The sequence below is a fragment of the Sus scrofa genome, chromosome 1, assembly GCF_054392235.1.
Source record: "Sus scrofa isolate SSC_HxYL_T2T_F1_AM1 chromosome 1, Sscrofa_HxYL_maternal_Yorkshire_Landrace_v2.0, whole genome shotgun sequence".
NCBI lineage: Eukaryota > Metazoa > Chordata > Mammalia > Artiodactyla > Suidae > Sus > Sus scrofa.
Window position 1 is genome coordinate 71,201,861 of NC_139383.1, and position 20,913 is coordinate 71,222,773.

General features: G+C 36.4%; 1 protein-coding gene across 9 annotated transcripts in view; it reads right to left on the minus strand.

Annotated features, from left to right (window-relative positions):
- The window catches only part of HACE1 (HECT domain and ankyrin repeat containing E3 ubiquitin protein ligase 1), a 110,951-nt gene that overhangs the window by 38,133 nt on the left and 51,905 nt on the right, over positions 1-20,913 (minus strand). For 7 of the 9 annotated variants that reach the window (XR_014805799.1, XR_014805742.1, XR_014805731.1 and 4 more), the window contains 3 exon segments: positions 14,905-15,055; positions 7,206-7,540; positions 83-151 (listed from right to left, as the gene is read on the minus strand). Coding sequence is in view for 6 of the 9 variants with exons in the window: in NM_001195340.1 (NP_001182269.1) it covers positions 83-151; positions 7,206-7,540; positions 14,905-15,055 (555 nt within the window). In the remaining 3 variants the exon portion in view is untranslated. 9 annotated transcript variants of the gene reach the window in all.

A 20,913-nucleotide genomic window follows, 5' to 3' on the forward strand; every position in this document is an offset into this window, starting at 1 on the left:
AGATAATATTTTTTCTATTGAGATAAAAATTGGAAGAAATAAAACGCTACAAAGGCAGTCCATGAAACCAAGAAAGTCTTACCTATTAACAAAACATTTTAAAACTTCATCATGTTTGCAGACAAATTCAATGAACCGAGGTGAAGTCATTCTGTGAGGGGAGTAAAAACCAATCAGAACACACAGACGAAAGTTGGTAATATAGCAAGTTTTAATAACTATGCATTGAATTCAATTGGCTTCTAGACAAAAAAAAAAATGGGGTCTGGACTGTCATTACGGAATCTGAGGCATGCCTAGTCAATTATAAGATGATATATACATTATTTTACACACATATAAAACAACTTTTCATTAACAGATTAAATGGATGATATAAACTGATAAAAAAAGATTTTAAAAAAAACTGAAATTAAGTATCTTTGTACCCTTCAATACATAATTAAGTGATCCTATAGAAAGTAACCTTCACCATTCTACATGTTAATAACACATATAATGCTTAATACTCAAATATTTTGTACTAATTCCAAATCAGTACAATGAGTATCATACAGATCAGACTAAAACCTAAAAACATTATTATCTGTTATTTCTGAAATTACAAAAGAAAAAATCACAGCTTTTCTTCATCAGCAAAGGAAATAAATAATAAAATGAAAAGACAAAAAAAAAAGGAGTTCCCGTCGTGGCGCAGTGGTTAACGAATCTGACTAGGAACCATGAGGTTGCGGGTTCGGTCCCTGCCTTTGCTCAGTGGGTTAACGATCCGGCGTTGCCGTGAGCTGTGGTGTAGGTTGCAGACGCGGCTCGGATCCCGCGTTGCTGTGGCTCTGGCGTAGGCCAGTGGCTACAGCTCCGATTCGACCCCTAGCCTGGGAACCTCCATATGCCGCGGGAACGGCCCAAGAAATAGCAACAACAACAACAACAAAAAGACAAAAGACAAAAAAAAAAAAAATAATAATAATAATAATAAAATGACATCTATTTTGTAATGCAAAAAAGAGACTGGCAACTGGTGTAGTCAGCAGGATTGCACACTTGCCCTTGCAGTGAACCAAGGGGAATGTCCTTCAGCTGTCACTTGTTTACTTCTTCCTAATTCAGGTGGTTAACACCATCCATCTAGAAAAGGAGCACCACTTGCTGGTGGTCTGCCTTGCTCCAATGTGCTTTTGCATATTGCCTCTGTCACGTGTGGCCTGAGGCATCCAACCCTAAAGGTCATGGCTGCCATAATAATCCAACAATCTCCCCTGAGCAGTGTGATTGAGATATGGTCTAATAAGATGATTATACTGCCGACTTAAAAAAATGCACAACCTACCAATGATAATGGAAACAATGAAAATCATTAACATTTAAGAAAAAAGAATACAGGGGGAAAAAATGCACAACCTAAAAGTTGAGAGTTAAGTTTTATTTGGGACAAAATGAAGACTATAGCCTGGAAGGCAGCATTTCAGCAGGGGCAAGTATCAGTATATACATGATTTTGGTGAAGGGGGCGGTACATGCAGCCATGCACACATTTTACAGAAGTTTGCCGCTGGTCTCATAAAGGTTACTACTAGTCATGAGAAGCAGATGTTACTACGAAGGATTTTAGTGCTTCTTTAGATACAAGTGGATACAAGAACTGGGCTCATAAAATCTTCTAAAAGTATCTATCTGAAGATCTGTTCTGCCAGTTTTCCCAGAGCACAGAGTACCTCATTCCTGGCCTCCACCCTGACCTCCTTTCAGGGGGTGTTGAGAGGTCAGCAGCTGCAGTGCTTCATGATTTAATCCATGTAGAGACTGATAGCAAGGACCAGTCTCCAGTTCACAAAACCAACTAATTAGAAAGGTCTCAGTTGACAATGTGTGTGAGGGTCCTCTGTGCTTCAAGGCCAAAGAAAGGTAAACGACAGGAAGGTTATTACCATCATCTAAGGAGAGGCTCTGTGCTAAAGGCACAAGGAGAAGATTCCCTAGGGGAGAAAGGGAGATCTCTGCCTGCAACCGTGGAGCTGGTGGGCCATGCCTAGACTATGTGTCCTAACATAAAAGAGCAAAACAGCCTGGCAACAGAAACCAATAGCACCACCAGAGGGTTGTATACAACAGAGGCCAATGGTCTCTGTGTCACTACATCACTCACTACTGTTGCTCTTTGTCCTCTAACCCAACGGGATATTGTGGGTCCATTCCAAGGTGTAATGTTGCTAAGAAATTAATGGATGAATATAAATGCTCTAAACCTCTGGTGTAACTGCCTCCTCAGAACCCCGAGGAGCTCCTTGATAAATGCGAAAGCCCACAGTAGCTTCCTGGGCGTTATTCAATGCCACACATTCTAAAGAGCCAAGACTCTGGTATTACATTCCCAAAGAGCCTGTGCATATGCTGCTAGTGGAGGCAGAACACAATCCTGGAATGTTCTCTGCCAATACCCTGGAAAAGAAAGGAGCCACCTGCAAAGGGGCTCACAGTGACATCCATAAGTTTCCAGTAAAGACACACAAAATTAAGGTAACAGGAAAAAAAGCAAGCAGTAGTAAAACTGAGATCAAAAATTATTGCTTAACTAAGATCAAGCAAGCAGTAGTACAAACTAATATCAAAAATTATTCTTTCTTAAAGATTCAATGTACAGGAAGAAGAGAAGGGAGCTAACCAACTACCACATGGAATGAGCTCTAAATTGTTACAACTGCCAAAATGCATCATCTGGTCAGTACCTCTAAACACTAAAATCCCTAAACTTTCTTAAAGATCCATCTGGGCTACAGCTTTGCTTCCTCCAAGAGACCACAGATCTTGAACTCCCTTCCATTTTGAATGGAGCAGAACTAAGAAACATGCCTCTGAGTTCCCATCATGGCACAGTGGAAATGAATCTGACTAGTATCCATGAGGGGAAATGTCTCCAAAGGAAAGTAGGATGTATGTTGGGGTAAGAAAGGTATGAGGTATGAACATGCATTTTTGTTAAGGGAAATGAAAGTAATTTTGTCCTAAAATAAAGTTGGTTATTTCAGAATGAGAAAGAGGAAAATAAAGGACAAAATGGTTCTGAAAGTTGGGAAGACAGAGAATGACAGGACTTTACCTTGTGTGGTCAAGTTGGCTAAAATTCAATTACTAACATAAGAGTTTTTTAAAAATAACAACTAAGCTTTAACAGCAATCAGATCAGTGGTATGTTTATGTAATTTTCTTTCATCTGCTAAAACGACAGTTTTCTTTCAGTAATGGTCTGCTCCTGCTAAGAGACTGTGAAAGGTTATTCTTTACCCTTTTAAGTAATGTCTAGAAAAAGCAAAGATTTTGCATTTTATCAAAATAATTCCTTGTGCTTCATGTTGTCTTAATCAGGTCTTTGATTACTTAAAAAATGAGTCTTCTCAATATAAAGAGTTAACATTTGCTCACAACAATCACTGTCACTCTGGTTAAATAGATAATTAAGCATTGTTTCATAATAATCTGTAAACCTATTTAGTCAAGTGCCCAAAACCTTGCAATATTTTTTGACAAACGTCCCAAAATAAAATTCTAAATGAGGTCTTTTTAACCTAGAAATAACATTAGGATTTTTCAAAGGGCCCCTAGAAGCTCTCAAAAGATATGTTCTCTCTTGCCTTAGAAAAAGAAAAACATTAGTTATTAGGCCTATTTGATATGTTAAATTACATGTCAAATAAGAAATAACACTAAATATTCTTTACAAATGCCCTTGTGTGGATATATGTTATTAATATGTTTTCCAGAAATAATATGTTATCCATCATAATTACAGGTATTATCTTAAAATGTTGTATGTCACAGAAATAACCAAATTCCCATCAAGTGCACTATAAAGAATCCTCATCAGATCGCTAATCACAGACGTTTTTAAGTGTTTTCCCATTTACAGGCAGTTACTGTTTTACTCTGATGCTTTTGCAGAAAATACTTCATCCTCAAGGAGGTTCTGGATAATTTTCAGATCATACCACTGAACTGAGTAGGCATTTAAAGAACTCCAAGGGAAAACTGGATTCATAAAATTGCTAATAAAAGATCAAAAATCAAGAATTACAGAGGACTGGATAAAGAAGATGTGGTACATATATGCAATGGAATATTATTTGGCCATAAAAAAGAACGCAATAATCCCATTTGCAGCAACATGGATGGACCTGGAGATTATCATAGTAAATGAAGTCAGTAAGAAAGAGAAAGACAAATGTTGTATGAGATCATTAATATGTGGAATCTAACTCAAAATGATACAAAAGAACTTATTCATAAAACAGAAACAGACTCAAAGATTTCAAAACCAAACTTATAGTTACCAAAGGGGAAATACTGAGGGAAGAGAGAGATTGGGAGGCTGGGATTAGCATATACACACTACTATACACAGAACTGATCAGTAATAAGGACTTATTATATAGCTCAGGGAATCTATTCAAGTGATAGCTTACATGGGGAAAGAAATTGAAAGAGAATGCATATATACATACGTATAGCTGGGTCACTTTGCTATAACCTGAAACTAATACCACACTGTGGATCACCTATACTTCAATAAAAAATTTATTTTTTTAAATTAATTACATAAGCTGATGAGGGTGATTTATAATTTTCATGAATTTTTGTTTGAAACATTACTAGTTCTTTAATCTTTAATCTTTTGTTTTCCAGGTTGAAAGAAATCTTTTCTTTTAAGCTAGCTATGACTCAGCAATTTGCTAAAGTATACTTTTGTGAACAAAGATGAAACAATTACTTTTTCTCCTTACCTTATCCCTTCCAAATGTGGAAACTCTCAGTGAGTATTTTTATTTTCATGGCAATATATTTACTTGCATAAGTTCAGTAAGAATCAGTTCTCTTTGTAACAGGACACAACTGAAAACACTGGTTATATTACCAAGGCTTCGATTGGAATATCATATTTGAGAGAAAAATACACAGACTCAGATATGACTAGACAACTTTAAGGAACTAAGGGTGTTAATTTTATGGAGCTAATAAAACCTTGGGAAAAACCCACCTGGTACCTTGGTGGACCTTCCTTATTCACCTGGTAAGTGAATAAGGAAGGTCACTTTCTGGAAGGCCCAGAAACTTCAAGATATTCTGAGGACCTCGATAAGAGAGGAATTCATCCAAATGTATAGGTATGGCAGGCAAAATGTGAGGACAAGTTCTTGGTTTGGCTTCTTAGCCTCCAGAGGTTTTTAAATGTTCAGTTTGAGATTCTCTGTGAAAATCTCCAGCAAAAGACTTAAAATAGTCTATATCGCCAGTTACTATTCTTGCTCCACTTATATAAATAACCAGGTCAAGTTTAATGGAACTCGACTTATTTTGCAAAAAAATTGCTTTATCACTGATAAAAATGAGATTTATGTTAGAGAAAAATCATGTTTTAAAGGAAAACTATTGTACAATCTTATGGACATCAGATTCTAGTCCATCTGTAAACTAGACTGCATACTGAATTCTTCTCATTTCCCCCAATATCTGGCTATAATTCTCCAAATTAATGTTTCCACTTTTTCTTTCACCTATCTGACTTAGAATCACTGAGAACTAAAACTGCCCCTTTTCCAAAACCATACAAGATAAAGTGGGACAACTCGATGCAAACTTCAGAGAAATAACCAAACAGTTCATAAATGGACAATCTTTGTGCCTATTGCTATATTGGCCCCTCAGAAAAATTACCAGATACATTCAAACTACAAACCAGGAAAATCTATCAGATTGCTACTGGCTCCCCTTACTCCACCTGAACATGCCTTAAGGAGTTCCCATAGTGGCTCAGCGAAAACAAATCTGAATAGTATCCATGAGGACGCAGGTTCAATCCCTGGCCTCACTCAGTGGGTTGAGGATCCAGCATTGCCGTGAACTGTGATGTAGGTCGCAGACATGGCTCCAATCTTGATTTGCTATGGCTGTGGCGAATGCCAGCAGCTACAACTCAGATTTGACCCCTAGCCTGGAAACCTCCATATGCTGTGGGTACGGCCCTAAAAAGACAAAAAAAAAAAAAAGAAAAGAAAAGAAAATGCTTTGAGCCCAGTATCTAGAAATTTTCCTGATTGCTTTCAGAACGCAGAAACTGGACTTATCATCTCCACTAATCATTAACTTTTCTTTTGTTTCCATAGAAATGCCTCTTATAAAATAACCCGATGCTAATAATTGCTCCCCTCCCCCAAGGCCTAACTTGGGGAACCTAACTCCTGAAATGACACCACCTTTTTACTGAACTTAGTCCTATTCTAAGGACCGATACTGGCTGGATAAAATATGGAGCAATCTACCCTCTCAGGACAAGTTCAAACCTATTTACATCAGATGGCCCAACATGTTAAAATATTTCACAGTATTGCCAAAATCTCTGAACAGATTCTGAAGACCCCTAGATCACTGATTTAACTTCACTCCAGGACCCTTCAATTTTAGGATCCTGGCTAGGGACTGTACTTCAGACTATCGCCTGTATAATTAGTATAGGGTTTGCCACTATGATACTATTTAGATATACACTTTCTGGGTTACAATGTGCACTGCCCCTGACTTCTACCATATCAGCTACCGAGGCAGTTAATGTCCTCACCATTGACTCAGACTGATGCTTCAATACCATATAGTGGATTATGGTGTAAAGCCTGACAGCTGGATTTTCTCTTTTTTTGTAATGCAAGTGAGTGACTTCAGCTTTGCATGCAGAGGCATCTCAAATAAACGCAATGCCAGACCCACAACCAGATAAAAAGCCAGCCCACCCAACCGCTGCCACATCCCCCCCAACTCCAAGTTCCTTTGTTTTTATAGATCTTGGTTGATTTTAGTAAATGACCATTTGGGTCACTTACGTTTTCTCTTCCCATGCTTTAAGTTCCCGCTCTTATGTTTTAAACTCACCAATAAAGAATGAGCTTTCAAAACCCTAGGCCTCCACCCTCGACCCCAATAAAAGCAGGATCCCAGGCCAGAGAGCTCTCTTTCTACGAGCGACCTTGCTGTGTGGCCCCAGGTGTGCCATGTAATTTCCAGGTCCTGTAAGTAATAAAACTTTTTTTCCAAAGTTTCCTGGTGGTTATTGCTGAAGGGAGTCTTGCAATCATAATAAGAACCACAAGGGCTGCTCCCGCCACAACCTTGGTCATTGATAGGCAGAGACCAGCACACAAACCAAGCAGAAACCTTCTTACCCTGGAGGCATCTGACAAGAACAGCACATGTAAAAAGCTTGAATGACAGCACTTAGCCGGTTAGCTGTCATAGAAATAACATCCTGACAGTCTGCACTGGTTTCCTGTTTCCCTCCAAGAGCATCTGGTTTAGATTCCCCTGTGCCAGTGGATAGATTTTCATAGCTCCCAGGTCCTGGAGGTTCAAATGAAGGAATGGAAGTACCATCTTGATCTTGGCCTTTTTGTTTCAGTAAAATAGAAGTGATATCCGTTGAGTCCTTTTTGTTTTTCATCAGTTCTGTAGCTATTAAAACTAGCCATTCATCTAAAGAGTGCCAAAGCAATTCAAGAGGCTAAGAGGAAAAAAAAAAAAAAGGTGTTTTTTAAACGTCATTCTTAAACTGCAGGATAAAAACCCCACATAGCCAAATATTATAAAAGAAGATATTTATACTAGATAACTTCTATTTTCCCAAGTTAATGTGACAACAATGCCTTAAGGCACGTAACAAAAACATAAATGTCATATAAAAGACAATTTCTTCATTTATAGCAAAAATTTAATCTGCTTTTATTTATTCCTTGTAATAAAAAAGGAAAAAAAAACTTTAACCAAAAAAATGTATAATTTTTCCTCTTTTAAAAATTTTCTAATATCTATCTTTAAAACCATACATTACTTTTATAAACACAATCCCCCAACCTTTACTGAATTAATGTATCAACTTTTTTTTTTTTTTTTTGTCTTTTGAGGACTGCACCTGAGGCATACGGAGGTTCCCAGGCTAGGGGACTTTGAAACGGAGCTACAGCTGCCGGCCTACGCCACAGCCACAGCAATGCCAGATCCGAGATGAGTCTGCGACCTACACCACAGTTCATAACCCACTGAGCGAGGCCAGGGATCAAACCCGCAACCTCATGGTTCCTAGTCAGATTCATTTCCGCTGCGTCACAATGGGAACTCCTCAACTAGTTTTAATTACAACTCTTTTTTCAATTTAAAAAAAATTAGAATTCCAAAAGAGCTTTAGTAAGTAACTTAGTTTATCGAACTCTTTTCTTTACAGGTAATTACTGAGATTTTGAAAATGTATAATAAATTTTAAAATATGATACATTTCTATATATATACTCAAAATACACATATACAGGTGTATACACATACATACACGAAATCCATCTCATAAAAATTGTTAACTATCAAATACTGACCAGAAAATTCATTCAAAGCAAAAATTAGCAGCTTAATAAAAAAGGAAAAGATGAGAGTAAATAGTTTATTTCTACACTATTTAAAATATTCCTTTTGAGAATAATGTAGTCTTCTGCAAATCAACAGCAAATAGAATTTTATTTTCAAAATATTATGTGATCACAAATGCTACAAGACTAAGTACTACAGAAGATGAAATGCATACATCATCTCTAGTAATTAATGGTTTTTAATACAGGGAGAAATACGAATGCCCAACTACTATTAAAGGACAAGCTACTGGGGATCTAATGCACAGCATGGTGACTACAGTTATCAATACTGTACCCCTGAAAGTTTCTATGAGAGTAAAACTTAATGTTCTCACCATAACAACCACAAAGTGGTAATTATGTGTGGTGAAGGATGTGTTAACTAATAACCCTATTGCGGTAAACAATGAGCTATATATACTTGTATCAAATTATCACACTGTGCACCATACTCAACCTTATATAACAATTATATCTCAATAAAGCTGGTGGCAGTGGTGGGGGAGACCTGCTAGTACATTCTTAATCCTAAATAAAGATTAACTGTGAAGGCATGGGGTAGGAGGAAGAGAGGTGAAGGGGATAGTGGTTAAATGGTCTTCCATTCCTACACTATTATAAATATTCCTACTGAATCTTACAATAATCTATAACAGAAGAAAATATAAGGAAAGAATATATACAAACATATATAACCAAATCACTTTACTGTACACCTAAAACCAAATAGTACATCAGCTATATTTCAATAAAAATTTTAAATAAACATTCTTGAGAATTATACTTTCTAAAAATTAATATAAACGTTAATCTTTTTTATTCTTTTATGATCACAGAATGATACAAACTAGACCATACACTTCTGAAATACTCACTCTTAAATATTTCACCTAAAAGAAATATTTTTTTTTAAATCTTAAAAAAAAAAAGAAAGAATTCCATTTGTAAAGACCACTATGTAAAGAGATTATACAACCATTTTTGGAACTTTAGAAAATGTTTAAATAACCTGTTCTGTCAAGAAATTCTTTCCACTTATTATCTAATAAATTCCCCTGCTATTATCTTCAGCATTTCTTCAGATCTCCCAAACATTCTCTTTTTGAGAATATTCTACTTATTGAATTTGCAAATAATTAAATCACCTGTAAATCTTCACCTAAATATTACACCAAAAAGCTGGGGGGGCCAACTCTACCACTGTCAACAAAAAGCTAATTCACTCATTCCACAAATATTTAGTTATTAGTACATCCTAGGTAAACAGGTTATCAAAGTGAGAAAAAATTTCTGAGAAATCCTTTCTGAGGTTGACATGAGCACCCGTTTCCCCCACAAAGAAGGCTTCTTCACAGTGAAGCACAGCAGCTGGGTGCCTAACTGCGTGGAAGAAGGGCAAGGAGCAGAAGCACCAGCTGAGGTACATGGTACCTCCACTGAAAATGTCTTAACTTTAACCATGACCCAAGTTTGGGTCTATAGTTTCTCTCCATGAGAAAAACATTAAACCTCCTATAAAATATGAAAAAGAACTCTTTATGTCAGCAAAACTATTTAGCTTTACATCAGAAAAAGGACTTCAAAAAAGCAGGAACAGGCAGTGACATAAAACTGTTTGAAACAAAAGAAAAAAGTAATAATTGACCCCTAAAGGAGAAGGGCTAAAACCCCAAAAATCCCCACACTGCATGGAGGTGACATTTAAGGCAGGAAGCAATACCTGCTGCTCCTGCAGATGAGAACACTGAGCCTGAACTACACCATCCTATTGGCAAATACTGACGGACCTGTAAAAAAGAAAGGCCAATTTCCAATAATCCAGAAATAATATTCAAAAAAGCCAGATCTGTGTAAAAAACAATAGTGACAATAAAGATGCTGAGGAAAGCTAGAAAAAAAAAAATACCAAAGAATTAAGAGAATGAAGGTGGAAAAGGAAGATAAGGAAAAAGTTATCTTAGCCCTTTATTTATTTTCTCTTTTCCCCATCATTTCTTTTTCATTCATACAGACACTAACACTAAATTCCAACCTTGAAGCATTTTTACCAGAAAGTTGTCACTTTGTAGACTTGTTCAGAAAAGTCGTTCCTCAATTACAAAAAAGAATACTATGAAAATAGCTTTAATTTCTAATTGTAGTAGTAGACATAGACATTTTAAAAATTTAAACAGGTGCAAACCACATCTATGATGCTTTTTATATTCATAAATAATAATGATAAAAAACATCAGATACAAAGCACTGCACATATCAACTGTTACAGAAAAACAAGTCAATGACTATTGAAAATAGTAGGCTTCTTGGCACTACGAAAACATTTCATTTCAGAGTACTGAATGATTTTCACCACAGAATTATATTCTACCTGTAATAACAATGATTTGACAATCAAATACGACTTTCAAAATATTTCAAATTTCAAAACAAGGCAAAGCTATCATATATAATACCAAACTTGATGGACAATTTAAAGAATTTAAAGATCCACGTGCCAAAGTGAGATACAAATTTGACAGGAAAGCATTACTAGTTTAAATTCATTAATAGTATCTTAAAACTGACTATTCGCAAACTTGATAAGGTCAAATGCCACAATCCTAAAGATCAGATCTTAAAGTTTTCAATCTTTCCTGGCTTCTAAATTTTCCCAATTACAATTCTACGAAACTACTAACAGTCATAGCTTACCACTCACAAAAAAAGAGCATATCAAGATTCAGAGGCCTAAACTGTCCCCATGCTCACCCTGCTTCAATAACCAGAACTACCTTCTCCTTCAGATGTTCCAAAGTTCGAAAGGCTCTAGATAAAAATCTCTTAACACTGAAAGAATGGCTAAGTGTTAAGATTAACTTAAAGGACTTTTAAGATAAATCAGAAAACTAGTAACAGGATGTTAAACAATTTCACCTACTAAAAACACATGGCCTATAAACCCACTCATTCTTAATGGAAAACCCATTAGCTAATCCTAGCAATAAAGAGACATGTTAGAGTACCTAGTTAATGAAATGGAAAGTAGGGATCAATTGCTACCTTAGACAAAATGTGGTAAAAATTAAAACGGTATTTTCAGGCTAACACTGCAGCAACTCAGCAAATGGTTCAGATTTTTACAACTTCAATCACCCCGCAATGAACAGAAACCCTTACACACATGGATGGTAATACAGTTTCTATTTTTATCCTTATAAGTGGGAGGGCAGATCATTTTGCCATTCCCCAAAGAGTCTACATTTAATTCATAAAATTAGACAGAAAGAGACTAATCAATTTCTTAATAACACTTGTTAATGTTTTTTAAAAAACTGGCTACGTTTCATAAAAAAATGTTTTAACAAAGTGAAAGGTCAAAATTTAAAAGAAATTAAGTGGTCAGAGACAAAAGCAGTTGTCAATAATACAGAAAAAATTACCTTAAAAAAAGAAACAGGGATACTAGCAAATGAAATAAAACAGAAATAACTTTATATATTTTACATATATATAAATATATAACAATCAAAACCAGAGTCTGAATTCCATAAAAGAAAAACACTTACACCCTCTTCTACTGTTTTATCTGTACTGACCAGCTAGGTAAAAAAATAGCATTTAAATCAAGCACTATGGAGTGCCCATCATGGCTCAGCAGTTAACAAACCCGACTAGCATCCATGAGGAAAAGGACAAGGGTTCGATCCCTGGCCTCACTCAATAAGTCAAGGATCTGGTGTAGCCATGAGCTGTGGTGTAGGTCACAGACGCAGCTCTGATCCTGCATTGCTGTGGCTGTGGTGTAGGCTGGTGGCTATAGCTCTGAATCAAACTCCAGCCTGGGAACCTCCATATGCTGAGGGCGTGACCCTAAAAAGATAAATAAATAAATAAATAAATAAATAAAGCACTAAACCCAGAGTTCCCATTGTGGCTCAGCTATAACGAACCAGGCTAGTATATCCACGAGACCCAGGTTTGATCCCTGGCCTCGCTCAGTGGGTTAAGGGTCCAGCATTGCTGTGAGCTCTGGTGTAGGTCGCAGATCCTGCTCAGCTCCCACGGTTGCTGTGACTATGGCACAGGGCTGCAACTATAGCTCTAATTCAATCCCTGGCCTGGGAACTTCCATATGCTGTGGGTGTGGCCCTAAAATGCAAAAAATAAAATAAAATAAAATGAATCAAACACTAAATGCCTACAGAGAGGCTACTTAGCACATAGTTATTTTGATATCATCAGCAATATGTGAGAGATTGGAAATATTGACAATAATGAATGAATATAATCTATATGTAATTTACATAATAGTGACATGTCTATGCCTGGTTTGACTGTCTATTCATCATTATAGATTAGAAGAAAATAAATCAGGGGTAGATTCAGTAACTAAAAGCATGAGCCATACCTGAACACATTAAGAACAAATTCCTGTAATGTGAACCTCTGAACAGTAAAACCTACTTAAAACAGCACTAAAGAAACAGAGGATCAATAATTCAGATTCAAATTTTACAGAGAGTAAGTTATCACTTCTGACTAACTAGAGAAAGTGGTTTGTTAAAAAGCTAAAATCTACAAGAAGATGCATAACTTCCTTCTTCCAGGAGATGGCACAATAGGGGAAAAGAAGGAACGAACACACACACACACACACACACACACACACGCACACGCACGTGAGAAGAAAAAGGCATGCACATGTGTGGCTGTGCACATGTGTGGCTGTGCACATGTGTGGCTGAACACTCTCCTGCCCCAATTTTTTTTTAAAAAGAGAGTGAAGTAGACAAACAGATGCACAGATACTTACATATACCAATTCTAAAAGGCTATCATACCTATACTAGGTATTAAAGAATCAACTAATATCAAAATGTTTGCAGACCAATTACTTGTGTCTGCCAAAAATTTGCCATGTAAGAAAAGAATCATTTAGTGTACATCATTAATTTAACTTTATATAAATTAAATTTCATAGATAATAAACTTGTCAATCACTACAAGTTTTTTTAAGGAATGCCTCATAAAAACATTTACAGTACCTTTTAGATAGACACTCAAAAGACTGTTTAAAAAATATAATTTTTCATGAACCCAAAAGCTAATTTTATACTATGAAAAGCTCCAGAGATAAATTACCTTTAAAAAAAATTACATGAAAAGTTACTATACATTTGTCCAAAATCTGAGTTATCTGAAAATATAATGCCACAAAAAAGCATTAACAGGAATTCCCGTTGTGGCTTAGCAGTTAACAAACCCAACCAGTATCCATGAGGATGCAGGTTCGACCCCTGACCTTGCTCAGTGGGTTAAGGATCCGTCATCACCGTGAGCTGTGGCGTAGGCTGCAGACGCAGCTCAGATCCCGCATTGCTGTGGCTGTGGCCGTTAGCTACAGCCCTGATTGGACCCCTAACCTGGGAACCTCTATATGCCGTGGGTATAGCCCAAAAAATACAAAAAAAAAAAAAAAAAGCAGCAGCAACTGAAGCAATACAAATACATTAAGAAAATATCTCAGGAGTTCCCGATGTGGCATAACAGGATCAGCAGAACCAGGATACTGGTTTGATCCCTGGACTAGTGCAGCGGGTTAAAGGAACCAGCAATGCCACAGCGCAGCATAGGTCATAACTGTGGCTTGAATCTGATCCCTGGCCTGGGAACTTCATATGCCATAGGGTGGCCAAAAAAAGAAAAAGAAAAAATCTCAATGATTATTCCTTGAATGATTAGTAAACCCAGTAAATGAAAGTAAACCTACACATGGACATATAGAGGGACACAAAGAGAAGACACACAGTAATAAAACCTAAATAAAAACTGGACATTTTATTTCTTTCTAAATAAGAAATATATTTTTTGAAGTTCTCGTCATTGCACAGCAGAAACGAATCCGACTAGGAACCATGGTATTGCAGGTTCAATCCCTGGCCTCACTCAGTGAGTTAAGGATGCAGTGTTGCCATGAGCTGTGGTGTAGGTTGCAGATGCAGCTTGGATCTGGCGTTGTTGTGGCTCTGGTGTAGGTCAGCAGCTACAGCTCTGATTAGACCTCTAGCCTGGGAACCTCCATATGCCGAGGGTGAGGCCCTAAAGTGACAAAAGACCAAAAAAAAAAAAAAAAAAAAGAAAGAAAAAAAAAGAAAAGAATATGTTGTTTTTTTATGTATGATGGCTGCATATTGCCATATTAAAGACCTGTATGCCAATTAAAAAGTAGATTTAAGCATATCTTTACTCTTAGAATAAAACAGTAATGAAATTAAAATTTTCCCTCTAAGAAAAACATAAAAAGCTCACCAATTAAGACAAGCTGTTGATTAAAGATGAAAGGAGAAAGGTGTGTCTAAGTTTAAACAGTAGCATGGGTATAAACCAAACTTACATCCTGCTTATGAGACTTTGGACTAATGAATACATGCTTTGCCAAATTAATCTCTTCTATATTTATCTTCCTAACAGTATCATGTACTTTTCTGACCTTAAAAACCTGGCTTCTTGGAGTTTTATTCCCATTGTAGCCCATATCGATTCCATTACTGGGAGAGGATGGACCAATTCGAAAGACATGACAAAATATCCTCACGATCCTTAAAAGGCTCTTCATTTGAGCATCATAATTACTAGATATGCTGAAAATAAAAATTAAAATATGAACAGATTAGATGGAATAAAACAAGTTACATCTTAAAATACTTATTTCAAAGCATTTTCATTACATTTACCATCTGTTTCATAATATAACAAATAAAATTTCTTTACTATCTTGATATGGGATGGAATGCTTTACTTCTCAGGAAGTTATTAGCAAATACATATTATTTGGATTGCATATGAATGATCTGTTAACTTTTAAGCAACTAGGAGTTCCCTTCATTACTCAGCAGAAATGAATCTGATTAGCATCCATGAGGACACAGGTTCGATCCCTGCCTTGCTCAGTGGGTTAAGGATTCAGCATTGTCATGAGCTGTGGTGTAGGTCACAGAGGCGCTAGGATCTGGCATTGCTGTGGCTGTGCCATAGGTGGGCACCTGTAGCTCTGATTAGACCCCTAGCCTGGGAACCTCCATAAGCCAAGGGTGCCGCCCTAAAAAGACAAAAAACAAAAACAAAAAAACCTTTTAAGCAACTAGAATATAACCAATTATCAAAAGCATAAAATGTGAAGAATATCACCACTATAGAACAGTGTATTTGTAAATTAAACTGATTGTTTAAAACTCTGAGAACATTTCACTAAGAACCAACAGAAATGTTAAGGAGTTCCTGGTGGCCTAGCAGTTAAGGATTTGGCTTTGTCACTGCTGTGGCTCAGGTTCAATCGCAGACTGGGAAATTTCCACAGGCCATTGGCTCAGCCAAAAAAAAAAAATGTTGATTATGATCTTGGGCCAAGCCACAGCTCAACTGCAGAGCTGAACTCTACTATTCCATCCATAGTCCAGTTGCCCCTAACCCACCTCAAAATAACAACCAACTGTTCACATGTAGAACATGTACACAATGAATAGTCTTAAAGTAACCATTTGCATCAGGGTGATTCTCTATATAATGGGTTCTCTAGTGACTGTACATAATAAAGGAAATACATCCTCCTATGAAAAAAACTAAGATCCAAAAACACTAAACCATATTAGATATAAACTTTCTTTGACAAATCAAAAAGCCCTTCAGAAATTCACAGTGCCTGGGGATTATTCATCATCATGAATATCAATCATTATCTTTACACAGAAAAACCAGGGATTATTTGGCTAAATGTGTATCGAATCTAATGACACATCTTTTTAAAAAAATGTTGTTCAGGCGGTGGTTTTATTTTGAAATCCCCAACATTAGTTATCTTGCATTACAATAGTTAAACAAAAGCAGAATAAAGAGTTGCATAAAATTTTGGGCAGAATGGAATGACTGTCTGTATAAATTTAATCATCAAAGCTTACCCTATCTTAGTTCCTTAGTTCATTAAAATCTCCCTCTATGTTATTTTTAGGTATCCTCTACCATTAAAAACAATAATGATTAGTAACAAAGAAATAGTAACAAAGAAATAGTAAATGTTTTCTCTAAGTATTCCAATTTGATATGTGACAGTGTATTTTCTACTCTGGTAAAAACTGAACCAAAACTTCCTGACATTTTTACTTAAACATTCATCTTGTTTTATTCTAAAAATCATTAAATGGTTAAAAACAATCAATAAAAATTATCTATCAGTTACAAGTGTTAATAAAATCTAACAGATATTGCTACTCATGCTGTATATGAGTAAGATATTTAAAAACATTAGCAAAACTTTCTCTATTTTAGTAACTTCGAATAAAATGCATGGAGAATCATTAGTTTAACCAGAACTGATTTTTATATATTTGTCTTTCCAAAGTTGTTTCTAATTCCTTATCATAAGACTGTTGATTCTAACAAAACAGAAATGCAATTTGAAACTATTTCCTTCTTTTATTGTGTTACAGCTCTTGTAAAAGCTAACTCCAATGACTCAAATTCTTCTATGAGAAAGATGTGAATTTAATTTTCCTCTGCAAAACTACCATAGAGAGATACTTTAGTTTCCTAATCTAGTGAACACCTCATGAGTTATCATAAAGTAATAAGTATTTTCTTACACAATGGAACCTAAATATCATCAATTATTAATACAGTCTAAAAATCTTATATTACTTTACCCAGTTTAAACTTCTTCTAAGCTAAGTCGCTGATCTAAAAAAAAAAGTCATTTTTCACTTTCCAACCAATGGAATATCTCTTTCATATGATACAAAAAGATCATAAAATCCAAACTTCATTACAAACTTCTCCAGTTAGTTCATCATAAAATAACAATTTCTTCCCAAGACACCAGGTCTTAATATAAAAGCTTAGGATTTCCCGTCATGGCGCAGTGGTTAACAAATCTGACTGGGAACCATGAGGCTGCAGGTTCAATCCCTGGCCTTGCTCAGTGGGTTAAGGATCCGGCATTGCCGTGAGCTGTGGTGTAGGTTGCAGATGCAGCTCGGATCTCACGTTGCTGCGGCTCTGGCGTAGGCCGGCAGCTGCAGCTCCGATTCGACCCCTAGCCTGGGAACCTCCATATGCCTCGGGAGCGGCCCTAGAAAAGGCAAAAAGACAAAAAATAAATAAATAAATAAAAATAAACAAAAACTTAAAAATTAGTTTCCTAATTAAAAGCCTTGTCAATATACTTACCTTTGGTTAATATAATAGTATACTTTCATTCAGTGTCTTACTTAACAAATGGCTGTGATTTCCCTTTTCACTTGCACATTGACAATTATCTTTACCTTCAATCATAAATATACAGAAAGCAAGATAACTCCTTAGTTTAGTGAAACACAACACTATATGCAAAAGGACCCTCAGTAAATATTTATTATCTTTAGCAAATATTCCTAGAATCCATTAGACAAAAGTCTATTTTCCCCAAAGTGCTAAACAACATCTCAGTCGTCATTAATTAATATATATTTAAATCTGTTATTTTCTTAATTAAAACTTCTATTAACATAAGTGGCCAAAATTACATCACATTGTGAGTTAAGAAACAAAAAAAGATTGACGAATAAATGAACCAAAGGAAGACAATCTGCAAAAGTACCATTAAACATAAATTGGCAGAGAGGAATGATGTGTATTTGAGATGCTTTTAAAAACCTACGTTGGTAGCTGTGGTGATAGAAAATACACATATTGTTCTCTGCCCCAGGACGGGTTCCTGGCACTGAGCTCCTAAAACCATTCGAATTCCCTAAGTGATAAGAACACTAGGAGCATCTTTTGTTCTAATATTTGGTCTCTGACCCTAGTTCCTGATAGAGAGTTTCTAAATTTCCTTGGAATTTCCTAGGTGACAGCAGTATCTTTGGTTCTAATGAGGCAACTCTTAGCGGGCTCTTGGATGGCGGCTAGTCATCAGAAAGACCAAGCAATAATTAGAAACCTGAAATTTTCAGCCCCATAACCCATTCTCCAGAGAAAGGTGAGGCGCTAGGGATGAAGTTTAATAATCAGCACGCCTATGGGATGGAGTCTCCATTAAAAAACCCCAAAACAGGGGTTCAGGGAATTTCCAGGTTGGTGAACACAGACATATAAGGGAGGATGACACACCCCATTTCCACAGACAGAAGCTCCTGTACTGGGACCCTCCTAGGCCTCACCTATGTATCTCTTCATCCAGTTTCTCACCTGTCTCCTTTATCATATCCTTTAACTAACTGGTAAAGGAAAGTGTTTCCCTGAATTCTGTGAGCTGTTGTAGGAAATAACTGAATCCACGAGGGAAGAGGTCAAGAAAACCTCCAATCGTAGTCAGAGTCAACAAAAGTCGGGGGTAAACCACTACTTGCAACAGCATCTAAGTTGGCCCTAACAGCAAATTCTATAAAGCATTTGAAAGGCATCTTTGTAAGTGGTAAGGTAGTACAGTTTAGCAAAGAAATTTTAAAACTTGTTCTGGCCATGGATCCTTCTCTATTACCCTGTTTCTCCTGTTCCACTAATACCTCTGTCATTTTTAAGAGCTAAATTGGAATCCAGGACCTGCTCTTTATTAGTAAGGACATGGATCCCTATCCTTCTATGCATTAGCCTGGCAAATCGCTGAACTTAGCTTTTCTTATATATAAAATGGAGATGATAACATCTAAACCATAAAGCTACTGTGAGATTTAAATAAAATAATGTATTTGAATGTTCCTTAGCTTATCAGTACCTACTTAGTATGTATTAAAGGTGAACTTAAAAGAAAAACATAGATACATAAAAACCTAAATGCCTTCTGATTAATACATAAGAGCAGAAAACAGAAAAAAAGATTTAAGTACAGAAAAAAAAAAAGTTTTCTAATGTAAGAAAACAAGTTAAAAGTATTATGGGATAATTTTTTAAAAAATCATCATTATCGGAGTTCCCATGGTGTGGTGGAAGCAAATCCACTAGGATTTGCTTGGTGGAAGCAAATCCGACTAGGTGTGGTGGAAGCAAATCCGACTAGGAGACATGAGGTTGCGGGTTCAATCCCTGGCCTCGCTCAGTGGGTTCAAGGACCAGAGTTGCTGTGAGCTATGGAGTAGGTCACAGACGAGGCTCAGATCCTGTGTTGCTGTGGCTGTGGCATAGATGGGCAGCTATAGCTCTGATTCAACCTCTAGCCTGGAAACCTCCATATGCTCCGGGTGTGGCCCTAAAAAGACCAAAAAAAAAAAAAATCATCATCTCTAACAGCAGCAGCATCTCCACTAGGTGCCAGATACTTGCCTGGCACGTTAAGCACTTATCATTTCATTCTTACAACAATGTATTAAGATATTTACTATCATTTTCCAAGAAAATAAAATACTGACTGGACTATAAATTAAATGTAGGGTGAGATCTTATCTGTTTTATTCACCATTATGTAGCAGATAGCCTAGTAGACAACAGACACCTAAAAGTATGTGTTGGATGGGTGGAAGGAAAACTAAGAAGTCACTTACTGAGGTCACAGAGTAAATGATGATGTTTGGATTTAAACCTGAGTCACGCTGACTCCAGAGCCCATGCTTTTACTTAGTATATCCTGGAAAGTCCTTATCATATAAATGGATTAACAGAAATGACTAAATAAAAAGAGAGCATTATATAAAGCTGGAATTAAATGAATCTTACAGTCTAAAGTAGCCTCAAAGGGAGAAAGAGAATAATTTTTTAAAACTGGCAAATGAGTAGAACTGCTGAAGAAAGACTTTGTGGATAAAAAAACACATGAAGGTGATCTTAGCACCCTTAAGTGTAAGGGGCCTTCTAAGAAAATAGTACAAAGTGTGATTCTGGTTTGAAGTATATGAAAAGTATGAAAGAACATAGAAACAAAGGGCTAGCACAATGAACTTGACAATGTAGCTGATTTATTGAACAGCATGGAGTAGGAAGGAGGAAATTCCAGTTGCAAGTAGAGAGATGAGAGAAGACCATGATGTAGTCTATGACCGTCAACCTATTAAAAGCTGAGATGAGGCGTTCTATTGTGGCTCAGCAGGTTAAGGATCCAGCATTGTCACTGCTGTGGTGCATGTTCAATCTCTGGCCTGGGAACTTCCCCGTGCCTCAGGGACAGGAGAAAAAAAAAAAAGTTGAGGTGAAAAGAAAGCTACAAAGGAAGAAAGCATCCAAATTAGAAGTGTGCCAAATTTTTAAGCAAAGAAGTAACACCTTAACCACTTCTAAACGGCTGATTACTCCTAACTGGGGTGGCTAACTACATACCAAGAAGTGTAGTTGCAGAAAACGTATACAGGCATTAATCTCAAGGACTCGGCAATGAGCCATTAAAACCACAGAATTGGAAAGCATAAAAACCTGAACTGAGAGGGATAGTTCAAGGAGAAAACTTTACAAAGAACGATGAGGATTCTTCAGCACTAGCCTATACTCAGTTTATATAATATTGATCAAGATTCCTAAACTACTTTTTTGATTCTTCTATATG